Source organism: Podarcis tiliguerta, assembly GCF_965153285.1.
Source record: "Podarcis tiliguerta genome assembly, chromosome: 2".
NCBI classification, from domain to species: Eukaryota; Metazoa; Chordata; class Lepidosauria; order Squamata; family Lacertidae; genus Podarcis; species Podarcis tiliguerta.
This window is the reverse complement of record NC_139535.1, coordinates 115,940,476-115,960,982: the sequence shown is the minus strand read 5'-3', so window position 1 is coordinate 115,960,982 and position 20,507 is coordinate 115,940,476. Positions and strand designations below refer to the sequence as shown.

The window sequence follows — 20,507 nt, the reverse complement described above, 5'->3', positions numbered from 1 at the left end:
TGGTGTTTCCATGCGCTGCTCTGGTTTCGCCAGAAGCGGCTTAGTCATGCTGGCCACATGACCTGGAAAAACTGTCTGCGGACAAACGTCGGCTCCCTCAATAAAGCGAGATGACCCCTCAATAAAGCGCAACTCCAGAGTCATCCGCGCCTGGACCTAACGGTCAGGGGTCCCTTTACCTTTATATCCTCTCCTGCCCATTAAAACTCATCCCACATGCCCATTCCTTAGAGGAAACGTGGGATAAATATGCAACAAGAGCATCCCTTGGCCATGCTGGCTGCGACTGATGGAGGTTGTGCCTGAGGGCGCCATCTTGGGTCCGCTCCTCCCCAGCCTGAACGCAGCGCGACGTCAGGCATTCAGCATCTAACTTCAAGCCCCGCCCTCTTATGTGGTGGAATGCTCACGACCGTGAGCGGCAGCAGCTGCAGCCAGTAAATTTGTGGGGTCCCTCCCACTAGCTGCGCGCCGTTGGGCGTGGAGGGGAGAAGGAGAGGGAGAGAGGCGGGCTTTTTCGCTCGAGTGACGCACCTTTCGACCAATCTTGTCCCCGCTCTCCGCCTCCCGTTCGGGTTGGCTTGCGATGGCGAGCGGGAGGAGTTGCTGAAGCGCGAGGCGAAGTTAAGATGGCGGCGGCGGCGGGAATGACCAAGGTGAGGCGTTGTTTTTTATGTCTCGTTTTTATTCCCTTTCCTCCCGCTTCTTGTGGGCAAACTGCTCCACATAGGAAGGGCGTTTCGTTGGCCAGGCGTGTGCCGTGGGGCTCTGGTGGTTTGGAGACGAGAGCCGAAGGGCAGGGATTCGCTGGTCCTGAGGGCGGCTGCGACCGCGGGTGGGAGGTCGGGCGAAGCCCCTGGCGGGAGGTGGGCAGCTCTTCCCACAGGGGAGCTACCAGAATAAATAATAACTCTTTTATTTACCCATTTCTATTTTCTACAACGGCTGTCTCTCTCCCCCCCCCCCCGCCATCACACTTCACTACCTGCTATATATATATTAATTTAAACACAAGGGAAGAAACCGGTAATCAAGAAGTCTGGCCTAATAACTGAAAAGAAGGGAAGGGGCCATAATGGGAAGGGTGGGGGGCGAGACCCCATTACGTTGCTTTCCTCTCCCAAAACTTGGAGCAGCATAGATGGGGCTTGGATATTTTTTTTTCTTCGTAATTCGATAAAGCTGAGGAAGGCCAAGGTTGAAATCTTGTGCCTGGAAACTGATAGATTTAACAGGTCCCCTCCCCCCCCCCACGTTCTTATGGTTATGTATTCACACCCTCTGTGTGAGTTGTGCTGCAGAGATTCATAACTTGCTCCTTGCAGACGCTGGCATGAACAGAATTCGCATCCACGTGTTGCCTTCAAGTCGGGGACGACTCACCCCTGTGCCAAGGCCCCAAGAGGCCTTGTCATGTGCCTTTGCTCATCGGCCGTGCTCCCAGCCTCGTTTGGAAGGACATGAGTTCTGCATAAAGCACATTCTTGAAGACAGGAATGCGCCTTTCAAGCAGTGCAGCTACATTTCCACTAAGAATGGGAAGAGATGTCCAAGCGCAGCTCCCAAACCTGAGAAAAAGGATGGGTATGTGTAACGTATGTTCAGATTATCTGTGGAGAGCTGGCCAGGCTTCATCCATGTACAGTTGAAATCACATAACTTAAACCTACACAAGTTGTGAGATGTACCAAGTGTTCCTCCTCAAATGAGGGTGCCTGTTGTGTTACTGCATGAGTCCTTGCTTTGGGCATGCCTTTGTTAGGTGGCATATCCAGATCAATTTCTGAAGTGGCTGGTTACCTGTATGCATAGCAAAAACAAACTGCCATGGAGTGTTTATTTTATTAGAAAAATTTATAAACTGCTTAATAAAAATCTCCCTCTAAGTGCTTTATGTAAAACCTTAAAAAGTACGCTTATCAATAATACTAGATCAACAAATATTAAAAACACAAATATAGGTAACTAAATTACGTGTCTGGGTAAAAAAATGGTAAAGGACCCCTGACAGTTAAGTCCAGTCACGAATGACTCTGGGGTTGCGGTGCTCATCTCACTTTACTGGCCGAGGGAGCTGACGTTTGTCCGCAGACAGTTTTTCTGGGTCATGTGGCCAGCATGACTAAGCCGCTTCTGGCAAACCAGAGCAGCGCATGAAAACGCCGTTTACCTTCCCGCCAGAGTGGTACCTATTTCTCTACTTGAGCTTTGACCTGCTCTTGAACTGCTAGGTTGGCAGGAGTTGGGACCGAACAACGGGAGCTCACCCTGTCATGGGGATTCGAACTGCCGACCTTTGGATCAGCAAGCCCTAGGCTCAGTGGGTAGGCTTGCTGAAATCAAAAAGTTTTAAACTGGCATCAAATATCATAGCAAGAGTGCTTTCCTAATGTTAATACACAAGGAATTCCAAAGCTACTGCACTGTTACAATGACTCCTAGTAGACTCAGAACGAACATTACATGGCACTTGTAGAAGTGCAAGTTCCGCTGATCAAAATTGTCAAGTAGGTCAAGTAGGCACATATGGGCATTGGAAATCCTTCAAGTAAAGTAGTCCTAATCAGTTAAGGGCTTTATATACTAATAGTAAAGCCTTGAACTTGGCCCAGTGAAAAAATCTGTAGCTGGTGCAGATCTTTAATAAAATTGTGGTAGGCTCTCACTCCTGTTCATAGTCCTGCTGCAGCATTCTGCATAATTTACAGTTTTTGAGAGTCAACTGCAAAGAGAGCCCCACATACACCGCATAGAAGTAATGCAGTTACAAGCTATTCTGGTCTAGCAATGGTTGCAGCTGTTGTAAATGATTTGCTCAGTTTCAGAATCTAGGCTGCCATCAACTGGTTTTGTGTTCATTTCTACACTATAAACAAAATGAAAACATACTTACTGCTTATTATTTTATTATCAGTGCTACTTTAGAAAATTTGGGAGCCACGAAAGGTTGGTTTTTCTTTTGTCTCCCCAACTAGGGTATCGTTTTGTGCTGAACATGCTCGTAGAAATGCCCTGGCACTGCAGGCTCAGATGAAGAAGTCCAACCCTAGTCCTGTGCGGGAGTCCCTTCTCTGTCAGCTGAGCTCCTACGCCAAGACAGAGCTGGGCTCCCAGACTTCAGAGAGTAGCCGCAGCGAGGCCAGCAGAATACTGGGTAAGTGGAATAGGTGGTGACGGCATTGATCTGGTCATTAAAATAGGGTGTGAAGGCTAGGGTCTGTTACATCCTAATTTAAAAATATTTTAAATTATAATTGAAAAGTAAAAGCCACCCAAGAGAGAAGATGGAAGCAGTGGGTGTTAGATTTTTCACTCAGTCTTGTTTTAATAATAATAATAATAATAATAATAATAATAATAATAATAAATTTTATTTATACCCCGTCCTCCCCAGCCAAAGCTGGGCTCAGGGCGGCTAACAACAATAAAAACAATCCAACATTCTAAAAACTTTTCACCATAAAATCAATCAGAAACAAATTGATGGCAACCAGCAAGCAGGACCCTGTGCAGATTGCCAGAGGAGGGGGTCAGGCTGCGCCCTGACCAAAGGCCTGGTGGAACAGCTCTGTCTTACAGGCTCTGCGGAAAGATGTCAAGTCCCGCAGGGCCCTAGTCTCTTGTGACAGAGCGTTCCACCAGATTGGTGCCGCAGCCGAGAAAGCTCTGGCTCTAGTTGAGGCCAGCCTAACCTCTCTGAGGCCTGGGACCTTCAGGATGTTTTTATCTGCAGACCATAGGTTTCTCTGTGGGGCATACCAGGAGAGGCGGTCCCGCAGGTACGAGGGTCCTAGGCCGTATAGGGCTTTAAAGGTTAAAACCAGCACCTTAAACCTGATCCTGTACTCCACCGGGAGCCAGTGCAGCTGGTATAGTACTGGATGAATGTGGTCTCGCAGTGACGACCCCATAAGGAGTCTCGCTGCGGCATTCTGCACCCGCTGGAGTTTCTGGGTCAGTCTCAAGGGCAGCCCCACGTAGAGCGAGTTACAATAATCCAGTCTGGAGGTGACCGTCGCGTGGATCACAGTGGCTAGGTCAGGGCGAGAGAGATAAGGAGCCAACTGCTTAGCTTGGCGGAGATGAAAAAATGCCGCCTTTGTTATAGCTGTAATCTGCGCCTCCATAGAGAGGGAGGTATCGAAGATTACACCCAAACTCTTAACGGACGATGCTGGCACTAGTTGCACCCCCGCAAGAGATGGGAGTTGCCCCCTCAATCCCATATCGCCCCGTCCCAGCCAGAGGACCTCTGTCTTCGAAGGATTTAACTTCAACCGGCTCCCACGAAACCATCCAGCCACAGCTTCCAGGCATCTGGTCAGTGTGTCTGGGGCCGAGTCAGGATGGCCATCCATCAACAGATAGAGTTGGGTGTCATCAGCATACTGATGGCAGCCCAGCCCAAAACTCCGGACAAGCTGGGCGAGGGGGCGTATAAAGATGTTAAAAAGCATCGGAGAGAGAATTGCACCCTGAGGCACTCCACACACCAGGGAGTGGCGCGATGACAATTCCCCCCCAAGCGCCACCCTCTGTCCCCGACCAGAGAGAAACGAGCGCAGCCATTGAAGGACTGTGCCCTGGATCCCCACGTCGGCACAGTGGGGATATGCTGGTTTTTGTTACATGCCCTTCCCAATGCTGCTTTTTATAACCTGCTGGCCAAAATGTCAGGATGGGCAACTTACTGAACTGTGGAAGGAAAAAGATTTGCAGAATCATAAAGTTGGCAAACTTCCAATTTTCCTTGTCTTCTGATTTCTGATTTAGCATTATGCTCCACCTTATATATGTGGTCATGAATGCTAATTTTTGATTTAACGAAAACCCAAATCTCTTGGTTCTTTGGCGTAGGATGAGCAGCCCAGTGTACTGGGAAAGGGGAAGAATGTTTATATGGCTGGTTTGCAGCATAGTGCCCAATCTGGTTATAGCAGTGTGCAGTTTCTTTCTGTGATCAAGGCTAGGTCTCTGAAGATTATGTAGAACTGCTGGACAATGGAAACCAGAATTAGTTGGTAGGACCGTCCCTTTTCTCCCTCCACCTTTTGGCCTTCCTTCTCACTTTCCCGCCCTTCTCAATGCAGGACGCATCCACAGCATATGTTCCAGGGTTCCCCACATGAATTAGATCCTTAAAAAAACTTTTCTCCAAATAACAAATCGGTTATTCTTCCTTCAGACGAGGACAGCTGGAGTGATGGAGATCAGGAGCCTCTTACAGTAGATCAGACATGGAGAGGAGATCCTGACAGTGAAGCGGATAGCATTGACAGTGACCAGGAGGACCCCCTTAAGTGAGTCGTATGAATGTTGAATTGCTGTTGTATGACACATTAGAATTAAGAATTCCTGTCAACAGATGCTGAGAACTTCATTCCAATATAAGTCACCTTCAGGAAAAATGTGGTGGCCTTTGGGTGACGTACCATATGACAGGTGGATATTTTAATCCTTGCACTTCTGGAGCAGATACAGTATAGCCATTCTATCAAAATGCAATCTTAGTTGTCAGTTCTGTTTTTTTGAGAAGTCCGAAAATAGACTTTGGGAATTCCTTTGTCTCCAGAGACTTTCATTAAAAAATACATTTAGGCTGCATTTAAAAGTTGAAACTTTCTCAAGGTTGAGAAAATTGTAACTAAAATATAAAACCAGCATCACCACATACATTCATTCATATATGTGTGAAAGGACCCTTTCCATGTGCTAGCCCCTGTACAGCAGTTGCTTGTTGTATCCTAAAGTCGTTCGCCAGGTTACAGTTATGAAAGAATTGTTATCCCCTAACCTCTCTAATTGTGATCACAAACAGCAGCTCATATGAAGCCCTAAAATGGCTCAAAAAGTGGTTTTAACTTTAGAACCAAGCCATCTCCATTGTAGCCATTCCAGGTATTTGTGTTGAGTTTGTCAAGTTAGCATCCTCTCTTAAAAGGTTAACAAAAATCCTGCTCTAAGTATTCCTGTTGAAGGTCACAGGTCTACCTGACTCAGTGTTTTGCTGTTAAATGGTTTCCTTTTGCTACTTGACACTACTTTAGCTGGCTCTTCCTTTTTTAATGACTTGAGAAAATGTGACTTGGATTGCTTCCTTATGAAACTGGATCCTGTTTCTGCAGACATGCTGGTGTGTACACTGCTGAGGAAGTGGCACTGATCATGCGAGAAAAACTCATCCGGCTGCAGTCTCTATATATTGATCAGTTCAAACGACTTCAACATCTCCTGAAAGAGAAAAAACGACGGTACTTACACAGCCGCAAGGTGGAACATGAGGCCATAGGTAAACAGCCATTGTCCTGTACATAAGTATTACTGGGTTGCAGCTCAGAAGCTTTGCTAAAGCTGTTCTAAAATTCATTAGGACAATCTGAAAGCAGTTTACCAAGAGCTAGAATGCTTAATGCTTGGCAAGTATTTCTGTAGATCTTTCATTACTTTCTTGTTATATCTGCTGAAATTGTTTGCAAAAGTCATCTTCCAATGAGCTAGGAAATTTCCAAATCCCAGTTAGGAGTATTGAGCATCATTTGTCCCTAATGGTAGGAGAGTGTATAGGAAGGAATTCAATGTAGTGCTTAGCAGGTTGCTGTGTCAGCACAAACATTTCTGCTTGCCCACTGAAACGACCTGCCTCCCCTGCTCTTCCAGGGGTTCTCCCAACCCCCAGCGGCAATTAGGGGAAAGGGGCAAAGGCCCCATTGCACTAGTGAAAGTTCTTGCACAGGCTTCTGGCAGGGCCACAAGTGTGGGACTTGTTCCACACATGACTTTGGAAACCTGATATAAGCATCAAGGGAGATCCGGGCTCCTGCAGTTACTAACAAATAGCATACAATTCCTAGAAGTTTAAATGGTGAAGAGTATTTTCCCTGGTTAAATACTCCTACAGTTGACTACACTATAACACCAGTTGGGTAACTTTCCCTACACAGTTTCAAAACTTGATTTCCTCACACCTACCACTAATCAATCCCACAGGTTCTTTTACAAGATTTTACAAGTTAGCTGTCTTGAAACAGTTGCTCTTTAAAGGTGGCCTAAAGCATTCCATAAGTGACGCAGGTGGTGGTGTGGTCTAGACCACTGAACCTCTTGGGTTTGCTGATCAGAATGTCGGTGGTTTGAATCCCCGTGATGGGGTGAGCTCCCGTTGCTTGGTCCCTGCTCTTGCCAACCTAGCAGCTCAAAAGCACGTCAAAGTGCAAGTAGATAAATAGGTACCGCTCGGGCGGGAAAGTAAACAGCGTTTCCGTGTGCTGCTCTGGTTCGCCAGAAGCGACTTAGTTATGCTGGCCACATGACCCGGAAGCTGTACGCCAGCTCCCTTGGCCAATAAAGCGAGATGAGCGCCGCAACCCCAGAGTCGGTCACGACTGGACCTAGTAGTCAGGGGTCCCTTTACCTTTAAAGCATTCCATGGGACAATCTGCAAGCAGAGAAATATAGAAAGGGTCCTGTAGATATTGTGGCTTGGTGCTATTCCTAGACAATTTTTTCAAAATTGTGCGAAATGTTATTGGTTTTCATAGTAAGACATTGATTATCCATTTTTACAGCATAGTGGGTTTAGTACAGATTTGTTTTTGTGTGCATTTTGTATTGAATGTAATGTAATGTGGGTTTATAAACAAGAAGGAACTGTTGAGCTCAAGTGAAAAATAAACTTCTCAAAAGAGGTTCACCAAACTAGCAGGTGCTTAGTCTGTTGGGATTTACAAGAATCAGGGTAGTGCTTTGAGTCTGCCTTGAGGATGCTTCCTTGGTGTCTTCCAGGTAGCAGCCTCCTGACAGGCCCAGAGGGACTTCTGGCTAAAGAACGTGAAAACCTGAAACGGCTGAAATACTTGAGGCGATATCGGCAGCGTTATGGTGTGGAAGCTCTTCTACACCGGCAGTTGAAGGAACGCAGAATGCTTGTCACTGAGGGTGCTGCCCAGCAGGTACTTGAGTCAGGCTGTGCTTCTGTACCTACTAGGCACAGTGGAGCTAGAAATTGTGGGTTTTGTGATTTTCCTCTGAAAGTAAGGCAGGGGTATAATTGGCTCTGAAATGTTGGAAGATTTTCAGATATGACACTATTTGTTTTGAACAGGGCACAGAATTATTGTATCGGCTCAGCCTCTTACATTATTACGAATACATGTGGAAAGAGATGTTGAGGTGATTCTCTATTGTGTGTATTTTGATTTCTGAATGGAAGAATGTATTCCTGTAAGAGCAGCTTTTCCACCAACAGCCTGCAAAATTATCTTGTGCTCTGCAGGCACACACCACGCGTTCTAGCCAGAGGTGTTTGGCCTTTGTGGATGATGTTCGATGTTCCAACCAGTCTCTTCCAATGACAAGACACTGCCTTACTCGTATCCTTTTAACCTGTCAGTTGTCGGTATAAGTACTTCTGGAAGTAAGAGAAGAATTGAATTGTTTTTCTTTTTCTTTTCCCCCCCTTTTTTTTTGGCCCTGAATCAAGGCTGCTGGCTTGCTGTAGCCACTGGTTTCAAACAGGCGCCCAAAGAAATGTCTTCCTATGGTCTGTTGGCTGTTCAATTGCTTTAGACTAGAACAGCCAATTCAGTTGGAAGCAACAAGCAAACCTCAAACTACAATAAGGCCACTGTCTGACATAAAACTGATCCCTTCAGAATCACATGTGTGAATACTTGAGTAGTTCTAGTTCCACGATGATCCTTAAATCTTATATTCTGAATTTAGACATAATTTGCTGCTGACTTTGTGTTACATTATCCTAGTGTCTACTCCTGCATTAATTATTCAGCTGCTTTTGGTTTGCTAACAGCTGACTACTAGTTGTAATGTGCAGAAGAAAAGTTATCTACTAAAAATTCAAGCCCCATGAGTTTAAAAGCTGATTTTTACTTTTGAGGCTAAAGTCCAGCAGTTCCCCCTTAATATGGTGGTGTATTTCTACAGTAAATTTAAGGTGCTTTAAATTATTTATGTACAGACTATGATACTGCACATGGAGTTCAGATGTGCACCTTGATATTTTCTTCTAAATAGAAGTATTTCCAAGGAAAATGGAAATAGGGAGCTGTCACCTGCCATTCTATAGATCTTATGTACTCTTCTGCAAATTATTCATTATTTTTAATGAAACATACAAAATGACAGGCCTGCTGACTTACTAAAAGTATGCTTTTAACACTTCCTTTTAGTTCTCATGTCCTGGAACGGCTGACCTTGCCTTTTCGCAAATCTTGCTTGTCTCCTTTGACTGCGTCTTTAGATATTTGCCAGGATACCAATCAGCTTCTATTTAAGCTGTGCCAAGGGTCAGAAGAAGCACCCTGCAGCAAGCCAGTGCCTGTAAGCCTCTCCGAAGACCCCTGCTGCCCACTCCATCTCCAGCTACCACCTCAGATGTATGTTCCTGAACAGGTACTGTCTGTTCCCGAGGAGCTGGAAGCTGCTTCCATGGATCTGTACTTGAGCGCAGCTGAACTCCGGCCCACAGAGAGCTTGCCGCTGGAGTTCAGTGATGTAAGTGAATTGTAATGCAGCACCTGCCCATGGCACTTCAGAAGGCACAGTTACCTCTAACCTGGGTGTGAGTACTTCAGTAATGACATGGGTTGAAGCTACATGTAAATGAGTAAGGGGGGAGAGCTCTGATACATCAAAAACATGGATTATCTAGGAGAAGCAGGCACCATGGGCATGGTGAACAGGGCTGACATTTGGTGCAGGAAAAAGTGTGTCACTTGAAAAAGTAGGTTGCTAATGCCATGCCTGTCGATATTTCTAGAGGACTTAAATAAATTTGGTACATGAAAATAAAGCAGACCCTATTCTCAGGTTTGCAGTCTAAATAATAGACTAAACTAACAACTGAAGGGGAACAGAGTGAAAACTCAAGAGGTGCAAGATCAAGCTGATTGAGCAAGTGAGGAGGTGAGTGTTTATCAAACATTTAGAGGGCTACCGAGAGACTTCCCAGCATAGGAAGCAAGAAAGGAGGCTGTTGGGGCATGAAGAATGTCATTTTGGATTAATAGAAGACTTTCTGGAGGAACAAAGGGGGGGTTAAAGAGATTAGTGGGTGTGAGAAAATGAAGATACTTGAAAGTTCTTTTTATAAAAAGCGAAGGGAGAGCTAAAGTAGAGAATGGAGGGTTAATATGATCAAATGCTTCTTCCTCCATGTTAAATAGAGGCACTTACACCTGTGGAAAACCTAGTTTTCTTTGATACATTGACTTTGTATATGCATGTGGTTTTTTGTGGGGGGGGGACACTTGGAATGTGTGGTCTCCCAGCTGCTTGCAGAGGTGGTACATTCCTTGGAGGTGTGCTGTTTTGGAATATGTAGTTCCAGCTTTGTGTAGAAAAGCAGCACATAAATATTTTAAAATAAATAGATTAAGAACAAAATTATGGGTTCCTCAGTGTGTATTTGGAGCAAACACTTGTATTTGTGTAGGGCAATGAATTGATGGCTTGTTGTCATGTTCCTTGCCCTGACTGAATTTTAAGTGAAGTAATTTTGTCGATTCATATAAAGGCATCTTGTTGGGAAAGACTAGAACACAAAATGGTTAGATTGGACCTTTTGTAACCCTTTGAAAACATCAGACCTTTAAAATCCGTATTTAAAAGCTTTTTTTTTTTTTTTTAAAGCAGCTTTTTCTCTATCCCATAAGGGTTTGTGTGGGTTATAATCCTTGGATTACTAGGATGGCCTGTGTGTTTGCTAAATCTATGTACTTTATAAAAAACAAAACATTGTAGACACAGCATGCTGACTGAAATGTCTGTCTTCTAAAAATAATAGTGTAAAATCAGCTAGCAGTTTGATTCTAGGGCCAGCTCTGAAAGTGGTTCTGAAAATAGTGAGGGTGTCAATCTTGTTTTGAACATAAGGACATTTGTGGAGACATGTGTAATGGGGGATATTGAGTCCTATCAGGCCATACTCTTCTGTATGGATCCTCTTCCCATTCATGCAGCATACATCCCACTGTAGGGAGAGAGTTGGAGGTCTGCCACATAGTTCAACAAGTTCTATTGGGTACAGTGAGCACTGATCAGATTAGTTTCTCATATATAACTTGTTTTGAAGTGCAAGCACTGGGATGGTGGCTTTATCATGTGGTTGCAAATGGGGGCATTTTCTGTGGGGAGTAGAGTGTATTAATGAGCTTCTGTGTGGGCCTTTAATGTCTTTTCCAAGAGGAACGTTAGGGCTTAATCCCGGCTGCTTTCTGGGTTACACTGGATTCCAGCTGCAAAGCCCTAGGCAGCTTTGTATCATCCCTGATGGCATTTATGCCATTATTTTGCTGCTTCAATTAAAATCAAAATCTCCCTAGATGGAAGTGTCCATATATTTGTTCTGAAACTATTCTGTTTTGAGGTAGAACCTTATCAAGAGGCAGCTAGGATCTGTCTCATTTTATCAAAGTGGCTGTTCTGGAATTGTAAGTATCTCCTTTCTCTGCCCACAAAAGTGACTGTTAAGCTAAAAAGCAGACTCTGTATGCCTTTTAATAAAAAAAGGATGTCAGTCTGATTTTCATGTTTACTTTCAGCACATGCTGACTTTGTTTGATTCCCTTCAGGAGAAGCTGAAATACTATTAGGAATGGGTTAAGGGAGGGGGACTGGAAACACCCTGTTTAGCCACATCTCAAAACGGTTTGTTTGGTTTTCTCTGTGACAGGACTTGGATGTTGTTGGGGATGGCATGCAATGCCCCCCTTCTCCTCTGCTCTCTGATCCTTCTACTTCTCTTGAGAACCAGTTAAACAAAAGTGTTGCTGAAACCCCCACAAATGTGCCACCAAGTGAAGAGTTTGCTCAACAAGGACTTCTGAACCAGGCAGCACAGCCAGGCAGAGGGTTTTTCCCCAGACAAACTGCATTTCCTGCTTCAGAGTTGCTACAAGAGCTACCCTCACAGGTACTGATCTGGGCTTGGAAGAACCTTCACGGGGTTCTGGATGGGAGTCAGTAGATCCTTTTAATGAGTGCATTAAGGTTTGCTGGCAAAGGTCTTGCCTCCACTAAAGTCCAATGAGATTGCCTGTTCTGCAAAGATTTTCTTGAAGTCAGCCTGAATACGTGCGTAGGCTAGCTACCAAGGAAAAGGCAACCCGTGCTTGTTTGTCAAGGGGATTAGCCATCTGCTCATTGTATGTTGGAGGAGGGAAGAGGACCGTCCCCCAGCCGTGTAACATTGCACAGCTGGCCTGGCGCATTAATGCAGGGATGGGAAGTGGGTTAGGAGCTGGCAGGTGGCTGATGCTGTTTGTTTGAGTTTCCAGAACTGTGATTGGGTTATTACTATTTCTTTAATGTTTTCTCATCTTGCTTTTTTGGTTGCATTCTGCTTAAAAATATATTCACATGAGTTCAGCTTATACCTGTTTGTTGTGCGCATATTTGTTCTCTCACTTCTGCTTTCTCAAGACGAGACTGTTTTCCTCCCATGCCCTCTGAAATGTAGACTTTAAATTGTCTTACCAACCAGGAATCAAAACCGATCCATTCTGCAGGCCTTGAATTGAAGGCTAATGGTTTGCAGTAGCCATTGGTTTCAAGCAGGTGCCCAGAGGAAAATTTTCCCATGGTCTGTTGGCTGTTTTGAATGTTTGAATGGAATAGCCAATTCACTGGGGAGTAACATCAAACAAAGGGGGAGAAAGCACCTTCTCTGGCCTGGGTATGACCTGATTCTAGAGTTGCTGTATTGCATCCTTTGCATAGGAACACACTAGGTCCAGTTTCTGTAAAAAAAAAATTATAGGATACGATTGTCAATTTTATCCTCTCTGTTTCTATTAGAATATACAGCATCTTGTGACAACTGGGCCAGGACTGGAGGAGGGTAAAAAGGAAGAACCTGCAACCAATGGGAATTCAGAACCAGCCTCCATCAGCTGATAAAACTCAAAACAGATGGCAATCCCCTCCCCCCAAACGATGAAGCATCTGCTACTCTTGGACTCCTGGTTCTGTGTGTTCCTCCATCTCCATATTAAATATTTCTAGATTAGTGAAATCTCTTTCTGGAAGGCCACATGGCTGGCAGATTTTGGGTGCTTTTCTAGTGGCCTTCAGATCTTGTTCAGTTGATAGCCTTTTAGGGGTTGGTTGATTTTTAATAATTCTGGTACTGCTATAAATTCCAATAAGGCATGAGAGACACTCAATGTTTAATGAATACAAACACTGAGGAGCCACACCTAGTTTATATTCGTAGTCCTAAATTGATAATAAAAGGGGATGGCTTGGAAAACATTTTGTAACTGGATTATTGGGAATATGTTTTAAGTTGTGGGCTTGTCCATGCTAAAGAGGTTTTTGAACTGTGCACTGCCTGGTGATGTTTGATGGTGTCAATGCTGCACAGCTATTCCTTCTTTTTCTTTCTTTCTGGCATTTAAGTCTGTAATCAAATATCCACCTGTAGCTTTAACTTGTGTACATAACCCATGTAGTATAATAAAGACACTAGATGATGTTTATAACTTGCTTTTACAACTATGACTTTGATTGGTACATAAGAAGAGCTGTACTGGATCAGACCAAAGGCCCACCTAGTCCAACATACTGTTTTCACCAAGTGCCTCTGAGTAGCCTAGAATCAGGATGGGTATAATAGCCCTCTCTTAGGCATGATCCCCAGCAACGGGTATCCAGAGGCATACAGTCTCTGATATGGGAGGTAAGTATGTAGCTATAATGATTAGCAGCCATTGATAGCTTTATTCTCCGTGCATTTATCTAATCCCCTTCCAAAGCTGTCCATTTGGTGGCCATCATTCCATCTTGTTGTAAATTCTATAATTTTAACTGATTCCTTACGTTTGTCTGGCTCTTCCAAAAATCATCCCAAAAGAAAGGGGGGGGTGTTAAATGAGAGGCGCTTACTTGCATCTTTTATGGAGTTGTGTCAAAGCAGAAGTCAGCTTCTAAGCTGAAATGGGGGCTGTCCTAAAAAAAAAGAAGTAAACATGTTATCCATGTTTGCAGGGAACAAGGAAAAAATGTGTAAACAGTTGGTCCTCTTCATTATAATGTTGGTGCTAATGCTTGTCATGCAACGTTAGAAAGATGTCTCTAGACTTTGAACAGACAACTTGCATGTTAAGTGGGTCACCTTGACGGTGGTGGAAAGATTAGCACAACTTCAGCGGAAGCTGCCTAATCAAATGTAAATTGCAGGTGGACATTTTTCAGGACATAGCAGAACTTAACTTTATATATGAACAGTTCAGACACAGACTGCTGGGTACATGTCCAGAAAGCTTGATAATGTGTTTTAGCACTTGTACAACAAATCTCATATGCTTCAACAATGGAGTTCTTTATCACTGGTGACAGAAGTACTTTGACTATAATCATACTCTTATAGGAAGTTGTATACAGTGGTGCCCCGCAAGACGAATGCCTCGCAAGACGGAAAACCCGCAAGACGAAAGGGTTTTCCGTCTGCAGAGGCGCTTCGCAGGACGAATTTCTCTATGGGCTTGCTTCGCAAGACGAAAAATGACGGAAAAAAAAGATTTATTTTTTTTTTTGCTCCAAAACCCCTTTTCCTGAAGCGCTAATCCCCCACCCCTTAAAAAGCCGTTTTTAGCCCTCAAAATGTCAATAGCGCTAATAGCGCTACTCCGTCAATGGGCTTGCTTCGCAAGACGAAAAAACCACAAGACGAAAAGCCTCCCGGAACGGATTCTTTTCGTCTTGCGAGGCACCACTGTAATTAGATGAGCAGTGAGACTAGGAAAAGAAAATGAAATATAAGAAAATTGTTTGGCCACCTCGGTAGTTAGGCAATGGGTAGGATGGTAGGAGAGCAAGCTGAACTTGGCTTGGGCTGGAACTGCTTTGCAGTAGTACAGGCAGACAAGTATAGTTTCCTTATTCATACTTGGTGCAGTGTTGCCAAACTTGAAAGATTTGATGGACATCTGAAATCCTGTCCCCTGGTGCCTTTTTACATACGTCAGACTAAATAATTGCCTGAAGATGGAGTGCAACTTCTGTTCTCGGAACTGTTTTTATATATATATGTTGTACAAGAGAGGGATAACTTGAGGTGATTTGCTATGTAATCGTATAATTATAAAGTCTTGGGCAAATACAAACTTGTATGTTGAGCACTTGAGACTTGAGCACAGATTGTTCAGAGCATTGGATTTGGGGTGTGTATTTAACTGCTGTGATAAATGACTTCTCTCAGGGTTGTGGAATGTGGATCATGTGTTCCTGAGCTGTCCAAGCCCTGCAACATCAAGCAGAAACACACTTTCATGTTTCACCCTTTATTACACCAAATCTTGAAAAACAGGCACTAAGTTTGGAGAGAATGGTACTGAAAGAAGATCAGCAAGGTCCTGCGGGAGATTCTAGCTTTTTACTTCCTATATCTGGTAACTGTATTAACTATGTTTGCTTATGTATATTTCTCTGCCTTCAAAGAGGAACATGTTTTACAAATGTTCCTGAGCATCATTTCTTTGCCTTTTCACAAATGCCTGTGTACTTGAGAATCAAACTTTCCACTAATCTCAGAGCAAGGCTTTGTGATGCTTTGCTTCCTTACAGCTGCAATCCTATAGAACTGCTGTATCAACAAAATTAGGACCACGGTACTCTTGTACACCCTAAGCTTTCAAACAAAACACGCCTCTATTGGTCTCTATAACCACAGCAGGTGCTATAACTCTCCCAACAGTTTGACTTCCCCCCTGAAGGTGCACTCTTCACTGTATTTCAAGACAGATGGATGCCAACCAACTTGTATCTTTCTTTTCTCCATCTTTCTTTTACTGTGCCACTTCAAGAAATGCCTCTTCCTAGAGAGAGGAAAGGGATGGTCATGCATTGCACTTTGGGAAAATGCAGTAGGATACATCCCATACAATTGCAATAATATGGCAGGGCAGTGCCATGTTCCTCTTGAGAAGTGTGTTACTGTGGTAGTTTTCAGGGGTAGAAGGAAACGGGTCCAATAATTGAGCACATGACAATTTTGCTTATTTTCCTTTCATAGGAATGTGTGTCTCCAGGTTTTAAACTACTGTATGAGAATTGGCAAGTGTTTAGGGACTCAAAAGTGTTGCTTTCTCTGTTAAGGAAATAACCCGAGCTAAAGTCAGAAGTATTTACAAGGCTCATATCCTTATATTGGTTTTCTTTTTCAATTTCCCTGCTTGGGATTGTGTGACAATTATGCATTTTGCCTTTCCCTTGATAGGGTATACTCATTTTATGAACATCACATGATTAAATATGTGTGAATGTTGTGGGGAGGGAGCAACTCAGTTATTCTAACTCAGTACATTTTAAACGATTTCTGAATGGAACAAAGGAATTGTAAGCCACAAATCTATTGACTTTAGTCCATCTTGTGGACCAATGTATAAAAGAAAAAATGGTATTATAATAATAATAATAATAATAATAATAATAATAATAATAATAAATTTTATTTATATCCTGCCCTCCCCAGCCGAAGCCGGGCTCAGGGCGGCTAACAACAATAAAATAGTGCAACATTATAAAAACATTATAAAAATTAATTAAAATCAAAATTGATGGCAACCATAAACTAAAGTTTTGTTAAGATTGCCAAAGGAGGGAGTCAGGCTGCGCCCTGACCAAAGGCCTGGTGGAACAGCTCTGTCTTGCAGGCCCTGCGGAAAGATGTCAAGTCCTGTAGGGCCCTTGTCATATAAAGAAAGAATGGTATAAAGAAAGAATGTATAAAAGAAAAAATAAGTGAGGATTGTTTCAATCCCGAGTGCTCCAAATGACTCCACTCTCCTCATCCCTTGCTACCAGACTGACTTTTAACAACTTATTATTTACAATAAATAGTAGACTGGGCAGGTTCTGTAGCCTTCCTATTAGAACAATTTTAATATACTTTAATGTCAAGGCTCAGCTTGGTGATTTGGTCAGGGATTTAAAATATTAAAAGACTTGTTTAGGAAAAAAATTCAGAACAAGCAGAAACAATAGCATTCTAAATTTAAACCGTTTAAAATGGGAAATTATCTTCAGGTTACAGAATCATAATCTGCAAAAGCAGCCCTGGAATTCATATTCATAAGCAAAGTTTATGATGCTGGTCACTCGAAGCGGCTTCTACCTGAACAGATAAGCCTTCATAATTATATCAGTCTATCGTTAGAGATGACCTCCTTTCCATCATGGAAGTCTGTACTAACCAGGCTTTGCAATAAGCCTTCAACCCTGTTGAGGAAAGCAGAAAATTAAGAACCTTGCCAATTGCATATGGCAATTATCACCAAATCTCATATGTCCATAGTGAATTATAAAGAAATAAAAATCTGAGCTTAGTTCAGGAAAAAGGACACCCCAAAATTGTTGAGCTTTTTTACAAATATGCCAAAACACAATTTTTCAATTGACTTGTCTAAGATCCAAGACAAAGGACGAACTTTCAGAAATTTCCTCCAAACGTCAGTTCCACCATTGAAATCCGGCAGTATGGCAGCGCTAGTTATTTATGAATACAATTGATATAAGAGAATGAGTTGATATAAGAGAATGAATACAATTGATATAAGAGAATGAGTTGTTCTGGGACATTGGATATGTAACAAAGGATTCAGTGCTGTATTGAGCTCCTGTTTGTGCTAGGCTTCTGTTGACCTCATTGATGGAGGGGACTGAAAGGCAGGAGGAGTTGAGCAGAGGCCTTCATTGCTCTGTGGGCATTTCAGCTGCCTCCATCAAGTTACCAAGACAGTTGCAGGGACATCTAGAAAACAAACCCATAGCTTTACAAAAGGGCTAGGGCTCCATACTCTGGATATATCTCTGATGATTCCCAACCTGACCACCCCTATCTCCCCAAAGGATCCCTCTTGCCCACAGCACAAATGTGCCACTGATTGGTGTTAAGGCAGGGAGCCTACCGAGTTGGCAAGCCCTCAACGGTGCAAGGGCTCCATCTCCAGCACACACAGTTATCTTTAGGGTGTAGATCTCCCAGAGGTGGGAGATGCCATGAGGGTGCTACCACTAAGAAGTCCTGCCCTTTGTGGTAGCCAACCCAGCATCAAATAATTACTCACTTCTGTGAAGCTTCCCTTTTTCATAAGCCACACAAGTATACAAATAGTACACTAAAGTCTGAGAACATGAGCCCAAGGTGTCTTACAAAATACAGAAATATTTTACCTAGGGCCTGAATTTTTATATGCAACCAACCTGTACTATTTTAGTCCTATGTCATGGGTTGTTGGGCTTTTAGGGTTGCTGTTGGTTTTTGTGGCAATGTTCAGGGATGCAGGAGGATATATTGTTTGATTATATCCTTTCCAACTTGTGTTAACAAGTTCCACAATTTAGCAGAGTAACATTCCCCTTTTTAAAGTTACACAGTGGATGCATTTGCTCAGGCTCACTAAAGCCTCAATAAAACGTTTTTAAAGGTAATTCCCCTTTAGTCCCTCATAAAAGATAAGACACAACACAGTTTTCTCTAAAAGTATAAAAAGAGTTTACTCACTCACATTCTGTTCACAATTGCATCCCAGAAGGCAGACTTAGCTTAGAAAAGTAATGTACACCTGGAAACTATCCCATAAGGAGACAGTCCCTTTGTCCTCTATTGGCTGCAAGCCAAGAAGGAACCTTGGACTAAGCAGATGTTGCTTCTTCGACGAATGTAGTCAGAGAGAGATGGAAGCCAGTCCTATACTTTTGTTACCTGCACAGGTGAGGCCATGCCCACCTCTAGTCACATGCAGAGGAAGTCTGTCCCAGCCCAGGAGGAAACAGGAAGTTCCGACTGGCTGGTCCAGGCACCGCCTTTTTATGTCAACTCTAGGGATGCTGTACTTGACTGCTCTTGTGTTTCACATCCCAGTTTTCTGTATCTTCTTGTTTTCTGTATCTATTTTCGTTCTTGTGAATTACAGTGGTTACATACGCTTCAGGTTACAGACTCCGCTAACCCAGAAATAATACCTTGGGTTAAGCACTTTGCTTCAGGATGAGAACAGAAATCATGCGGCAGTGCAGCAGCAGCAGCAGCAGCAGCAGGAGGCCCCATTAGCTAAAGTGGTGCTTCAGGTTAAGAACAGTTTCAGGTTAAGAACGGACCTCTGGAACGAATTAAGTACGAACGAATTAAGGATTATATTTTTGTGTTTATGATGACTTTTGTTATGTGGTAGTTATGTATTTTTTCATGTTGTAGGCCACCTGAAGCATGGTTTGAACCTTAGGCAGGATACAAATAAAATTATATATATGGATGGATGGATGTATCATTAAGGTTCTGAACTCAAAACACTTACCCCAGTAATAGTAACACCAGCGTGGGTTCAAAAGTGACTTCACACAGGAGTAAATAGTTTATGGGGTGCAAAGGAAACCTGGGGAGATGGGGTTTTGTGGGACACCACCTCCCTGGCATGCCCCATTTAAGGTCAGCAGAGCAAGGGGTCCATTCTGATCTCCAGCGATCTGAGCGATTTTTGCCGGGTGGGGAAGGATCTCAGGAACCCGCTCAAGCCCAGGCTCCATCTGGAAAGCAAAACAACCTCTTTCCTTGCCTTGCTCCTCAAGCGGGCCCAAGCCTTTCCCCCTTTGGCAAGCGTTGCAAGCCCTGCTGTTTGCTGCTTCCCCGGGGCTACTCGACTCGCCAGGCCTGGAGAGAGCTGAGCTCAGCCTTGGAGGCCCGAGCGCCGCTCCGAAATGAGAAACATCTGGCGCCAAGCGAGCTTGGACCAAGCGCCCATTGGCTGCCGCGGGTCAGGATGCAGGGAGGAGTCCCCACCGTTTTAAAGCCATGATGACATCACTTTCTTCTGGAGTGGCCTTGGGAGGCGAGGGAGGCAGAGTCTCGCTGCAAGTCCCGGCAAAGGGCACCCTTTTGGGGCATGACAGCATCGTCCGCGACTGACGCCGGGGTGAGTCCAGAGCAGTCCTTTCTTCCCCGCAGCACCCATCTGGATTTCCTTTTCCACCTCCCCCTGGAAGACTTTTAACTCTTGCAGGCCGTTGGTGGGTGCATGAAAGGAAACGTTGCAGGCCCCAAAATGCAGCCTTGTGTAGCGTAAGTCCGAGCTGGCTGCACGGCGGGGAACGTGTCGGGGGGAATAACTTGCAAGGCGCAATATCCCCTCCGACAGCCGTGTAGCGCGCCTCCCCGGGCCCCTTTCCAAGAACGAGGGTCTGTCTCTTTAAAAACGTTGGTTTGGTTGCAGAGCCCTGACTTTAACCCTTTCCGGACTGGAGAGGCGTCTGTTGAATGGGGTCTGGAGGAAAGACAGCGGTCCATAATAAGACCCCATCTTGCGAGGCAGGGGCAGAGATACCGGGGGAGATGGATATTTATCTGTCGCCCCTTTCGTGACGTGCCAGGGCGGTTTGCAATCCTGTGTAACAGACAATGTGCTCAGAAGCAAGACCCGTTTTCGATCGCACTTAACCCCGCGTAGTATTTCAACCCAAAGTAGGTTTGGGTTGCGTACAGTAAATGAGAATTT

At 44.0% G+C, this 20,507-nt stretch overlaps 2 protein-coding genes across 3 annotated transcripts in view; both read left to right on the top strand.

Moving 5' to 3' along the window:
- The first annotated feature begins 505 nt into the window (after positions 1–505).
- KANSL2 (KAT8 regulatory NSL complex subunit 2) lies at positions 506–13,499 on the top strand. Of its 2 annotated transcripts, none has more exons than XM_083427650.1 (10): positions 506–656; positions 1,326–1,584; positions 2,976–3,154; positions 5,186–5,300; positions 6,126–6,289; positions 7,783–7,949; positions 8,273–8,369; positions 9,257–9,408; positions 11,690–11,929; positions 12,814–13,499. In XM_083427650.1, exons 2-10 carry the CDS (start codon positions 1,334–1,336, stop codon positions 12,910–12,912), a joined length of 1,464 nt encoding a protein of 487 aa, XP_083283776.1. In that variant the 5' UTR covers positions 506–656; positions 1,326–1,333; the 3' UTR covers positions 12,913–13,499. The 2 variants fall into 2 exon arrangements, with proteins under 2 accessions (XP_083283776.1, XP_083283775.1); XM_083427649.1 differs by having other exon boundaries at positions 9,257–9,510.
- Positions 13,500–19,386: 5,887 nt separating this feature from the next.
- NCKAP5L (NCK associated protein 5 like) overlaps positions 19,387–20,507 on the top strand; it is a 43,702-nt gene continuing 42,581 nt past the window's right edge. The window contains exon 1 of the mRNA XM_083427308.1: positions 19,387–19,928. The gene's annotated coding sequence lies outside the window, so the exon portion shown is untranslated. The remainder of the gene's footprint in view (positions 19,929–20,507) is intronic.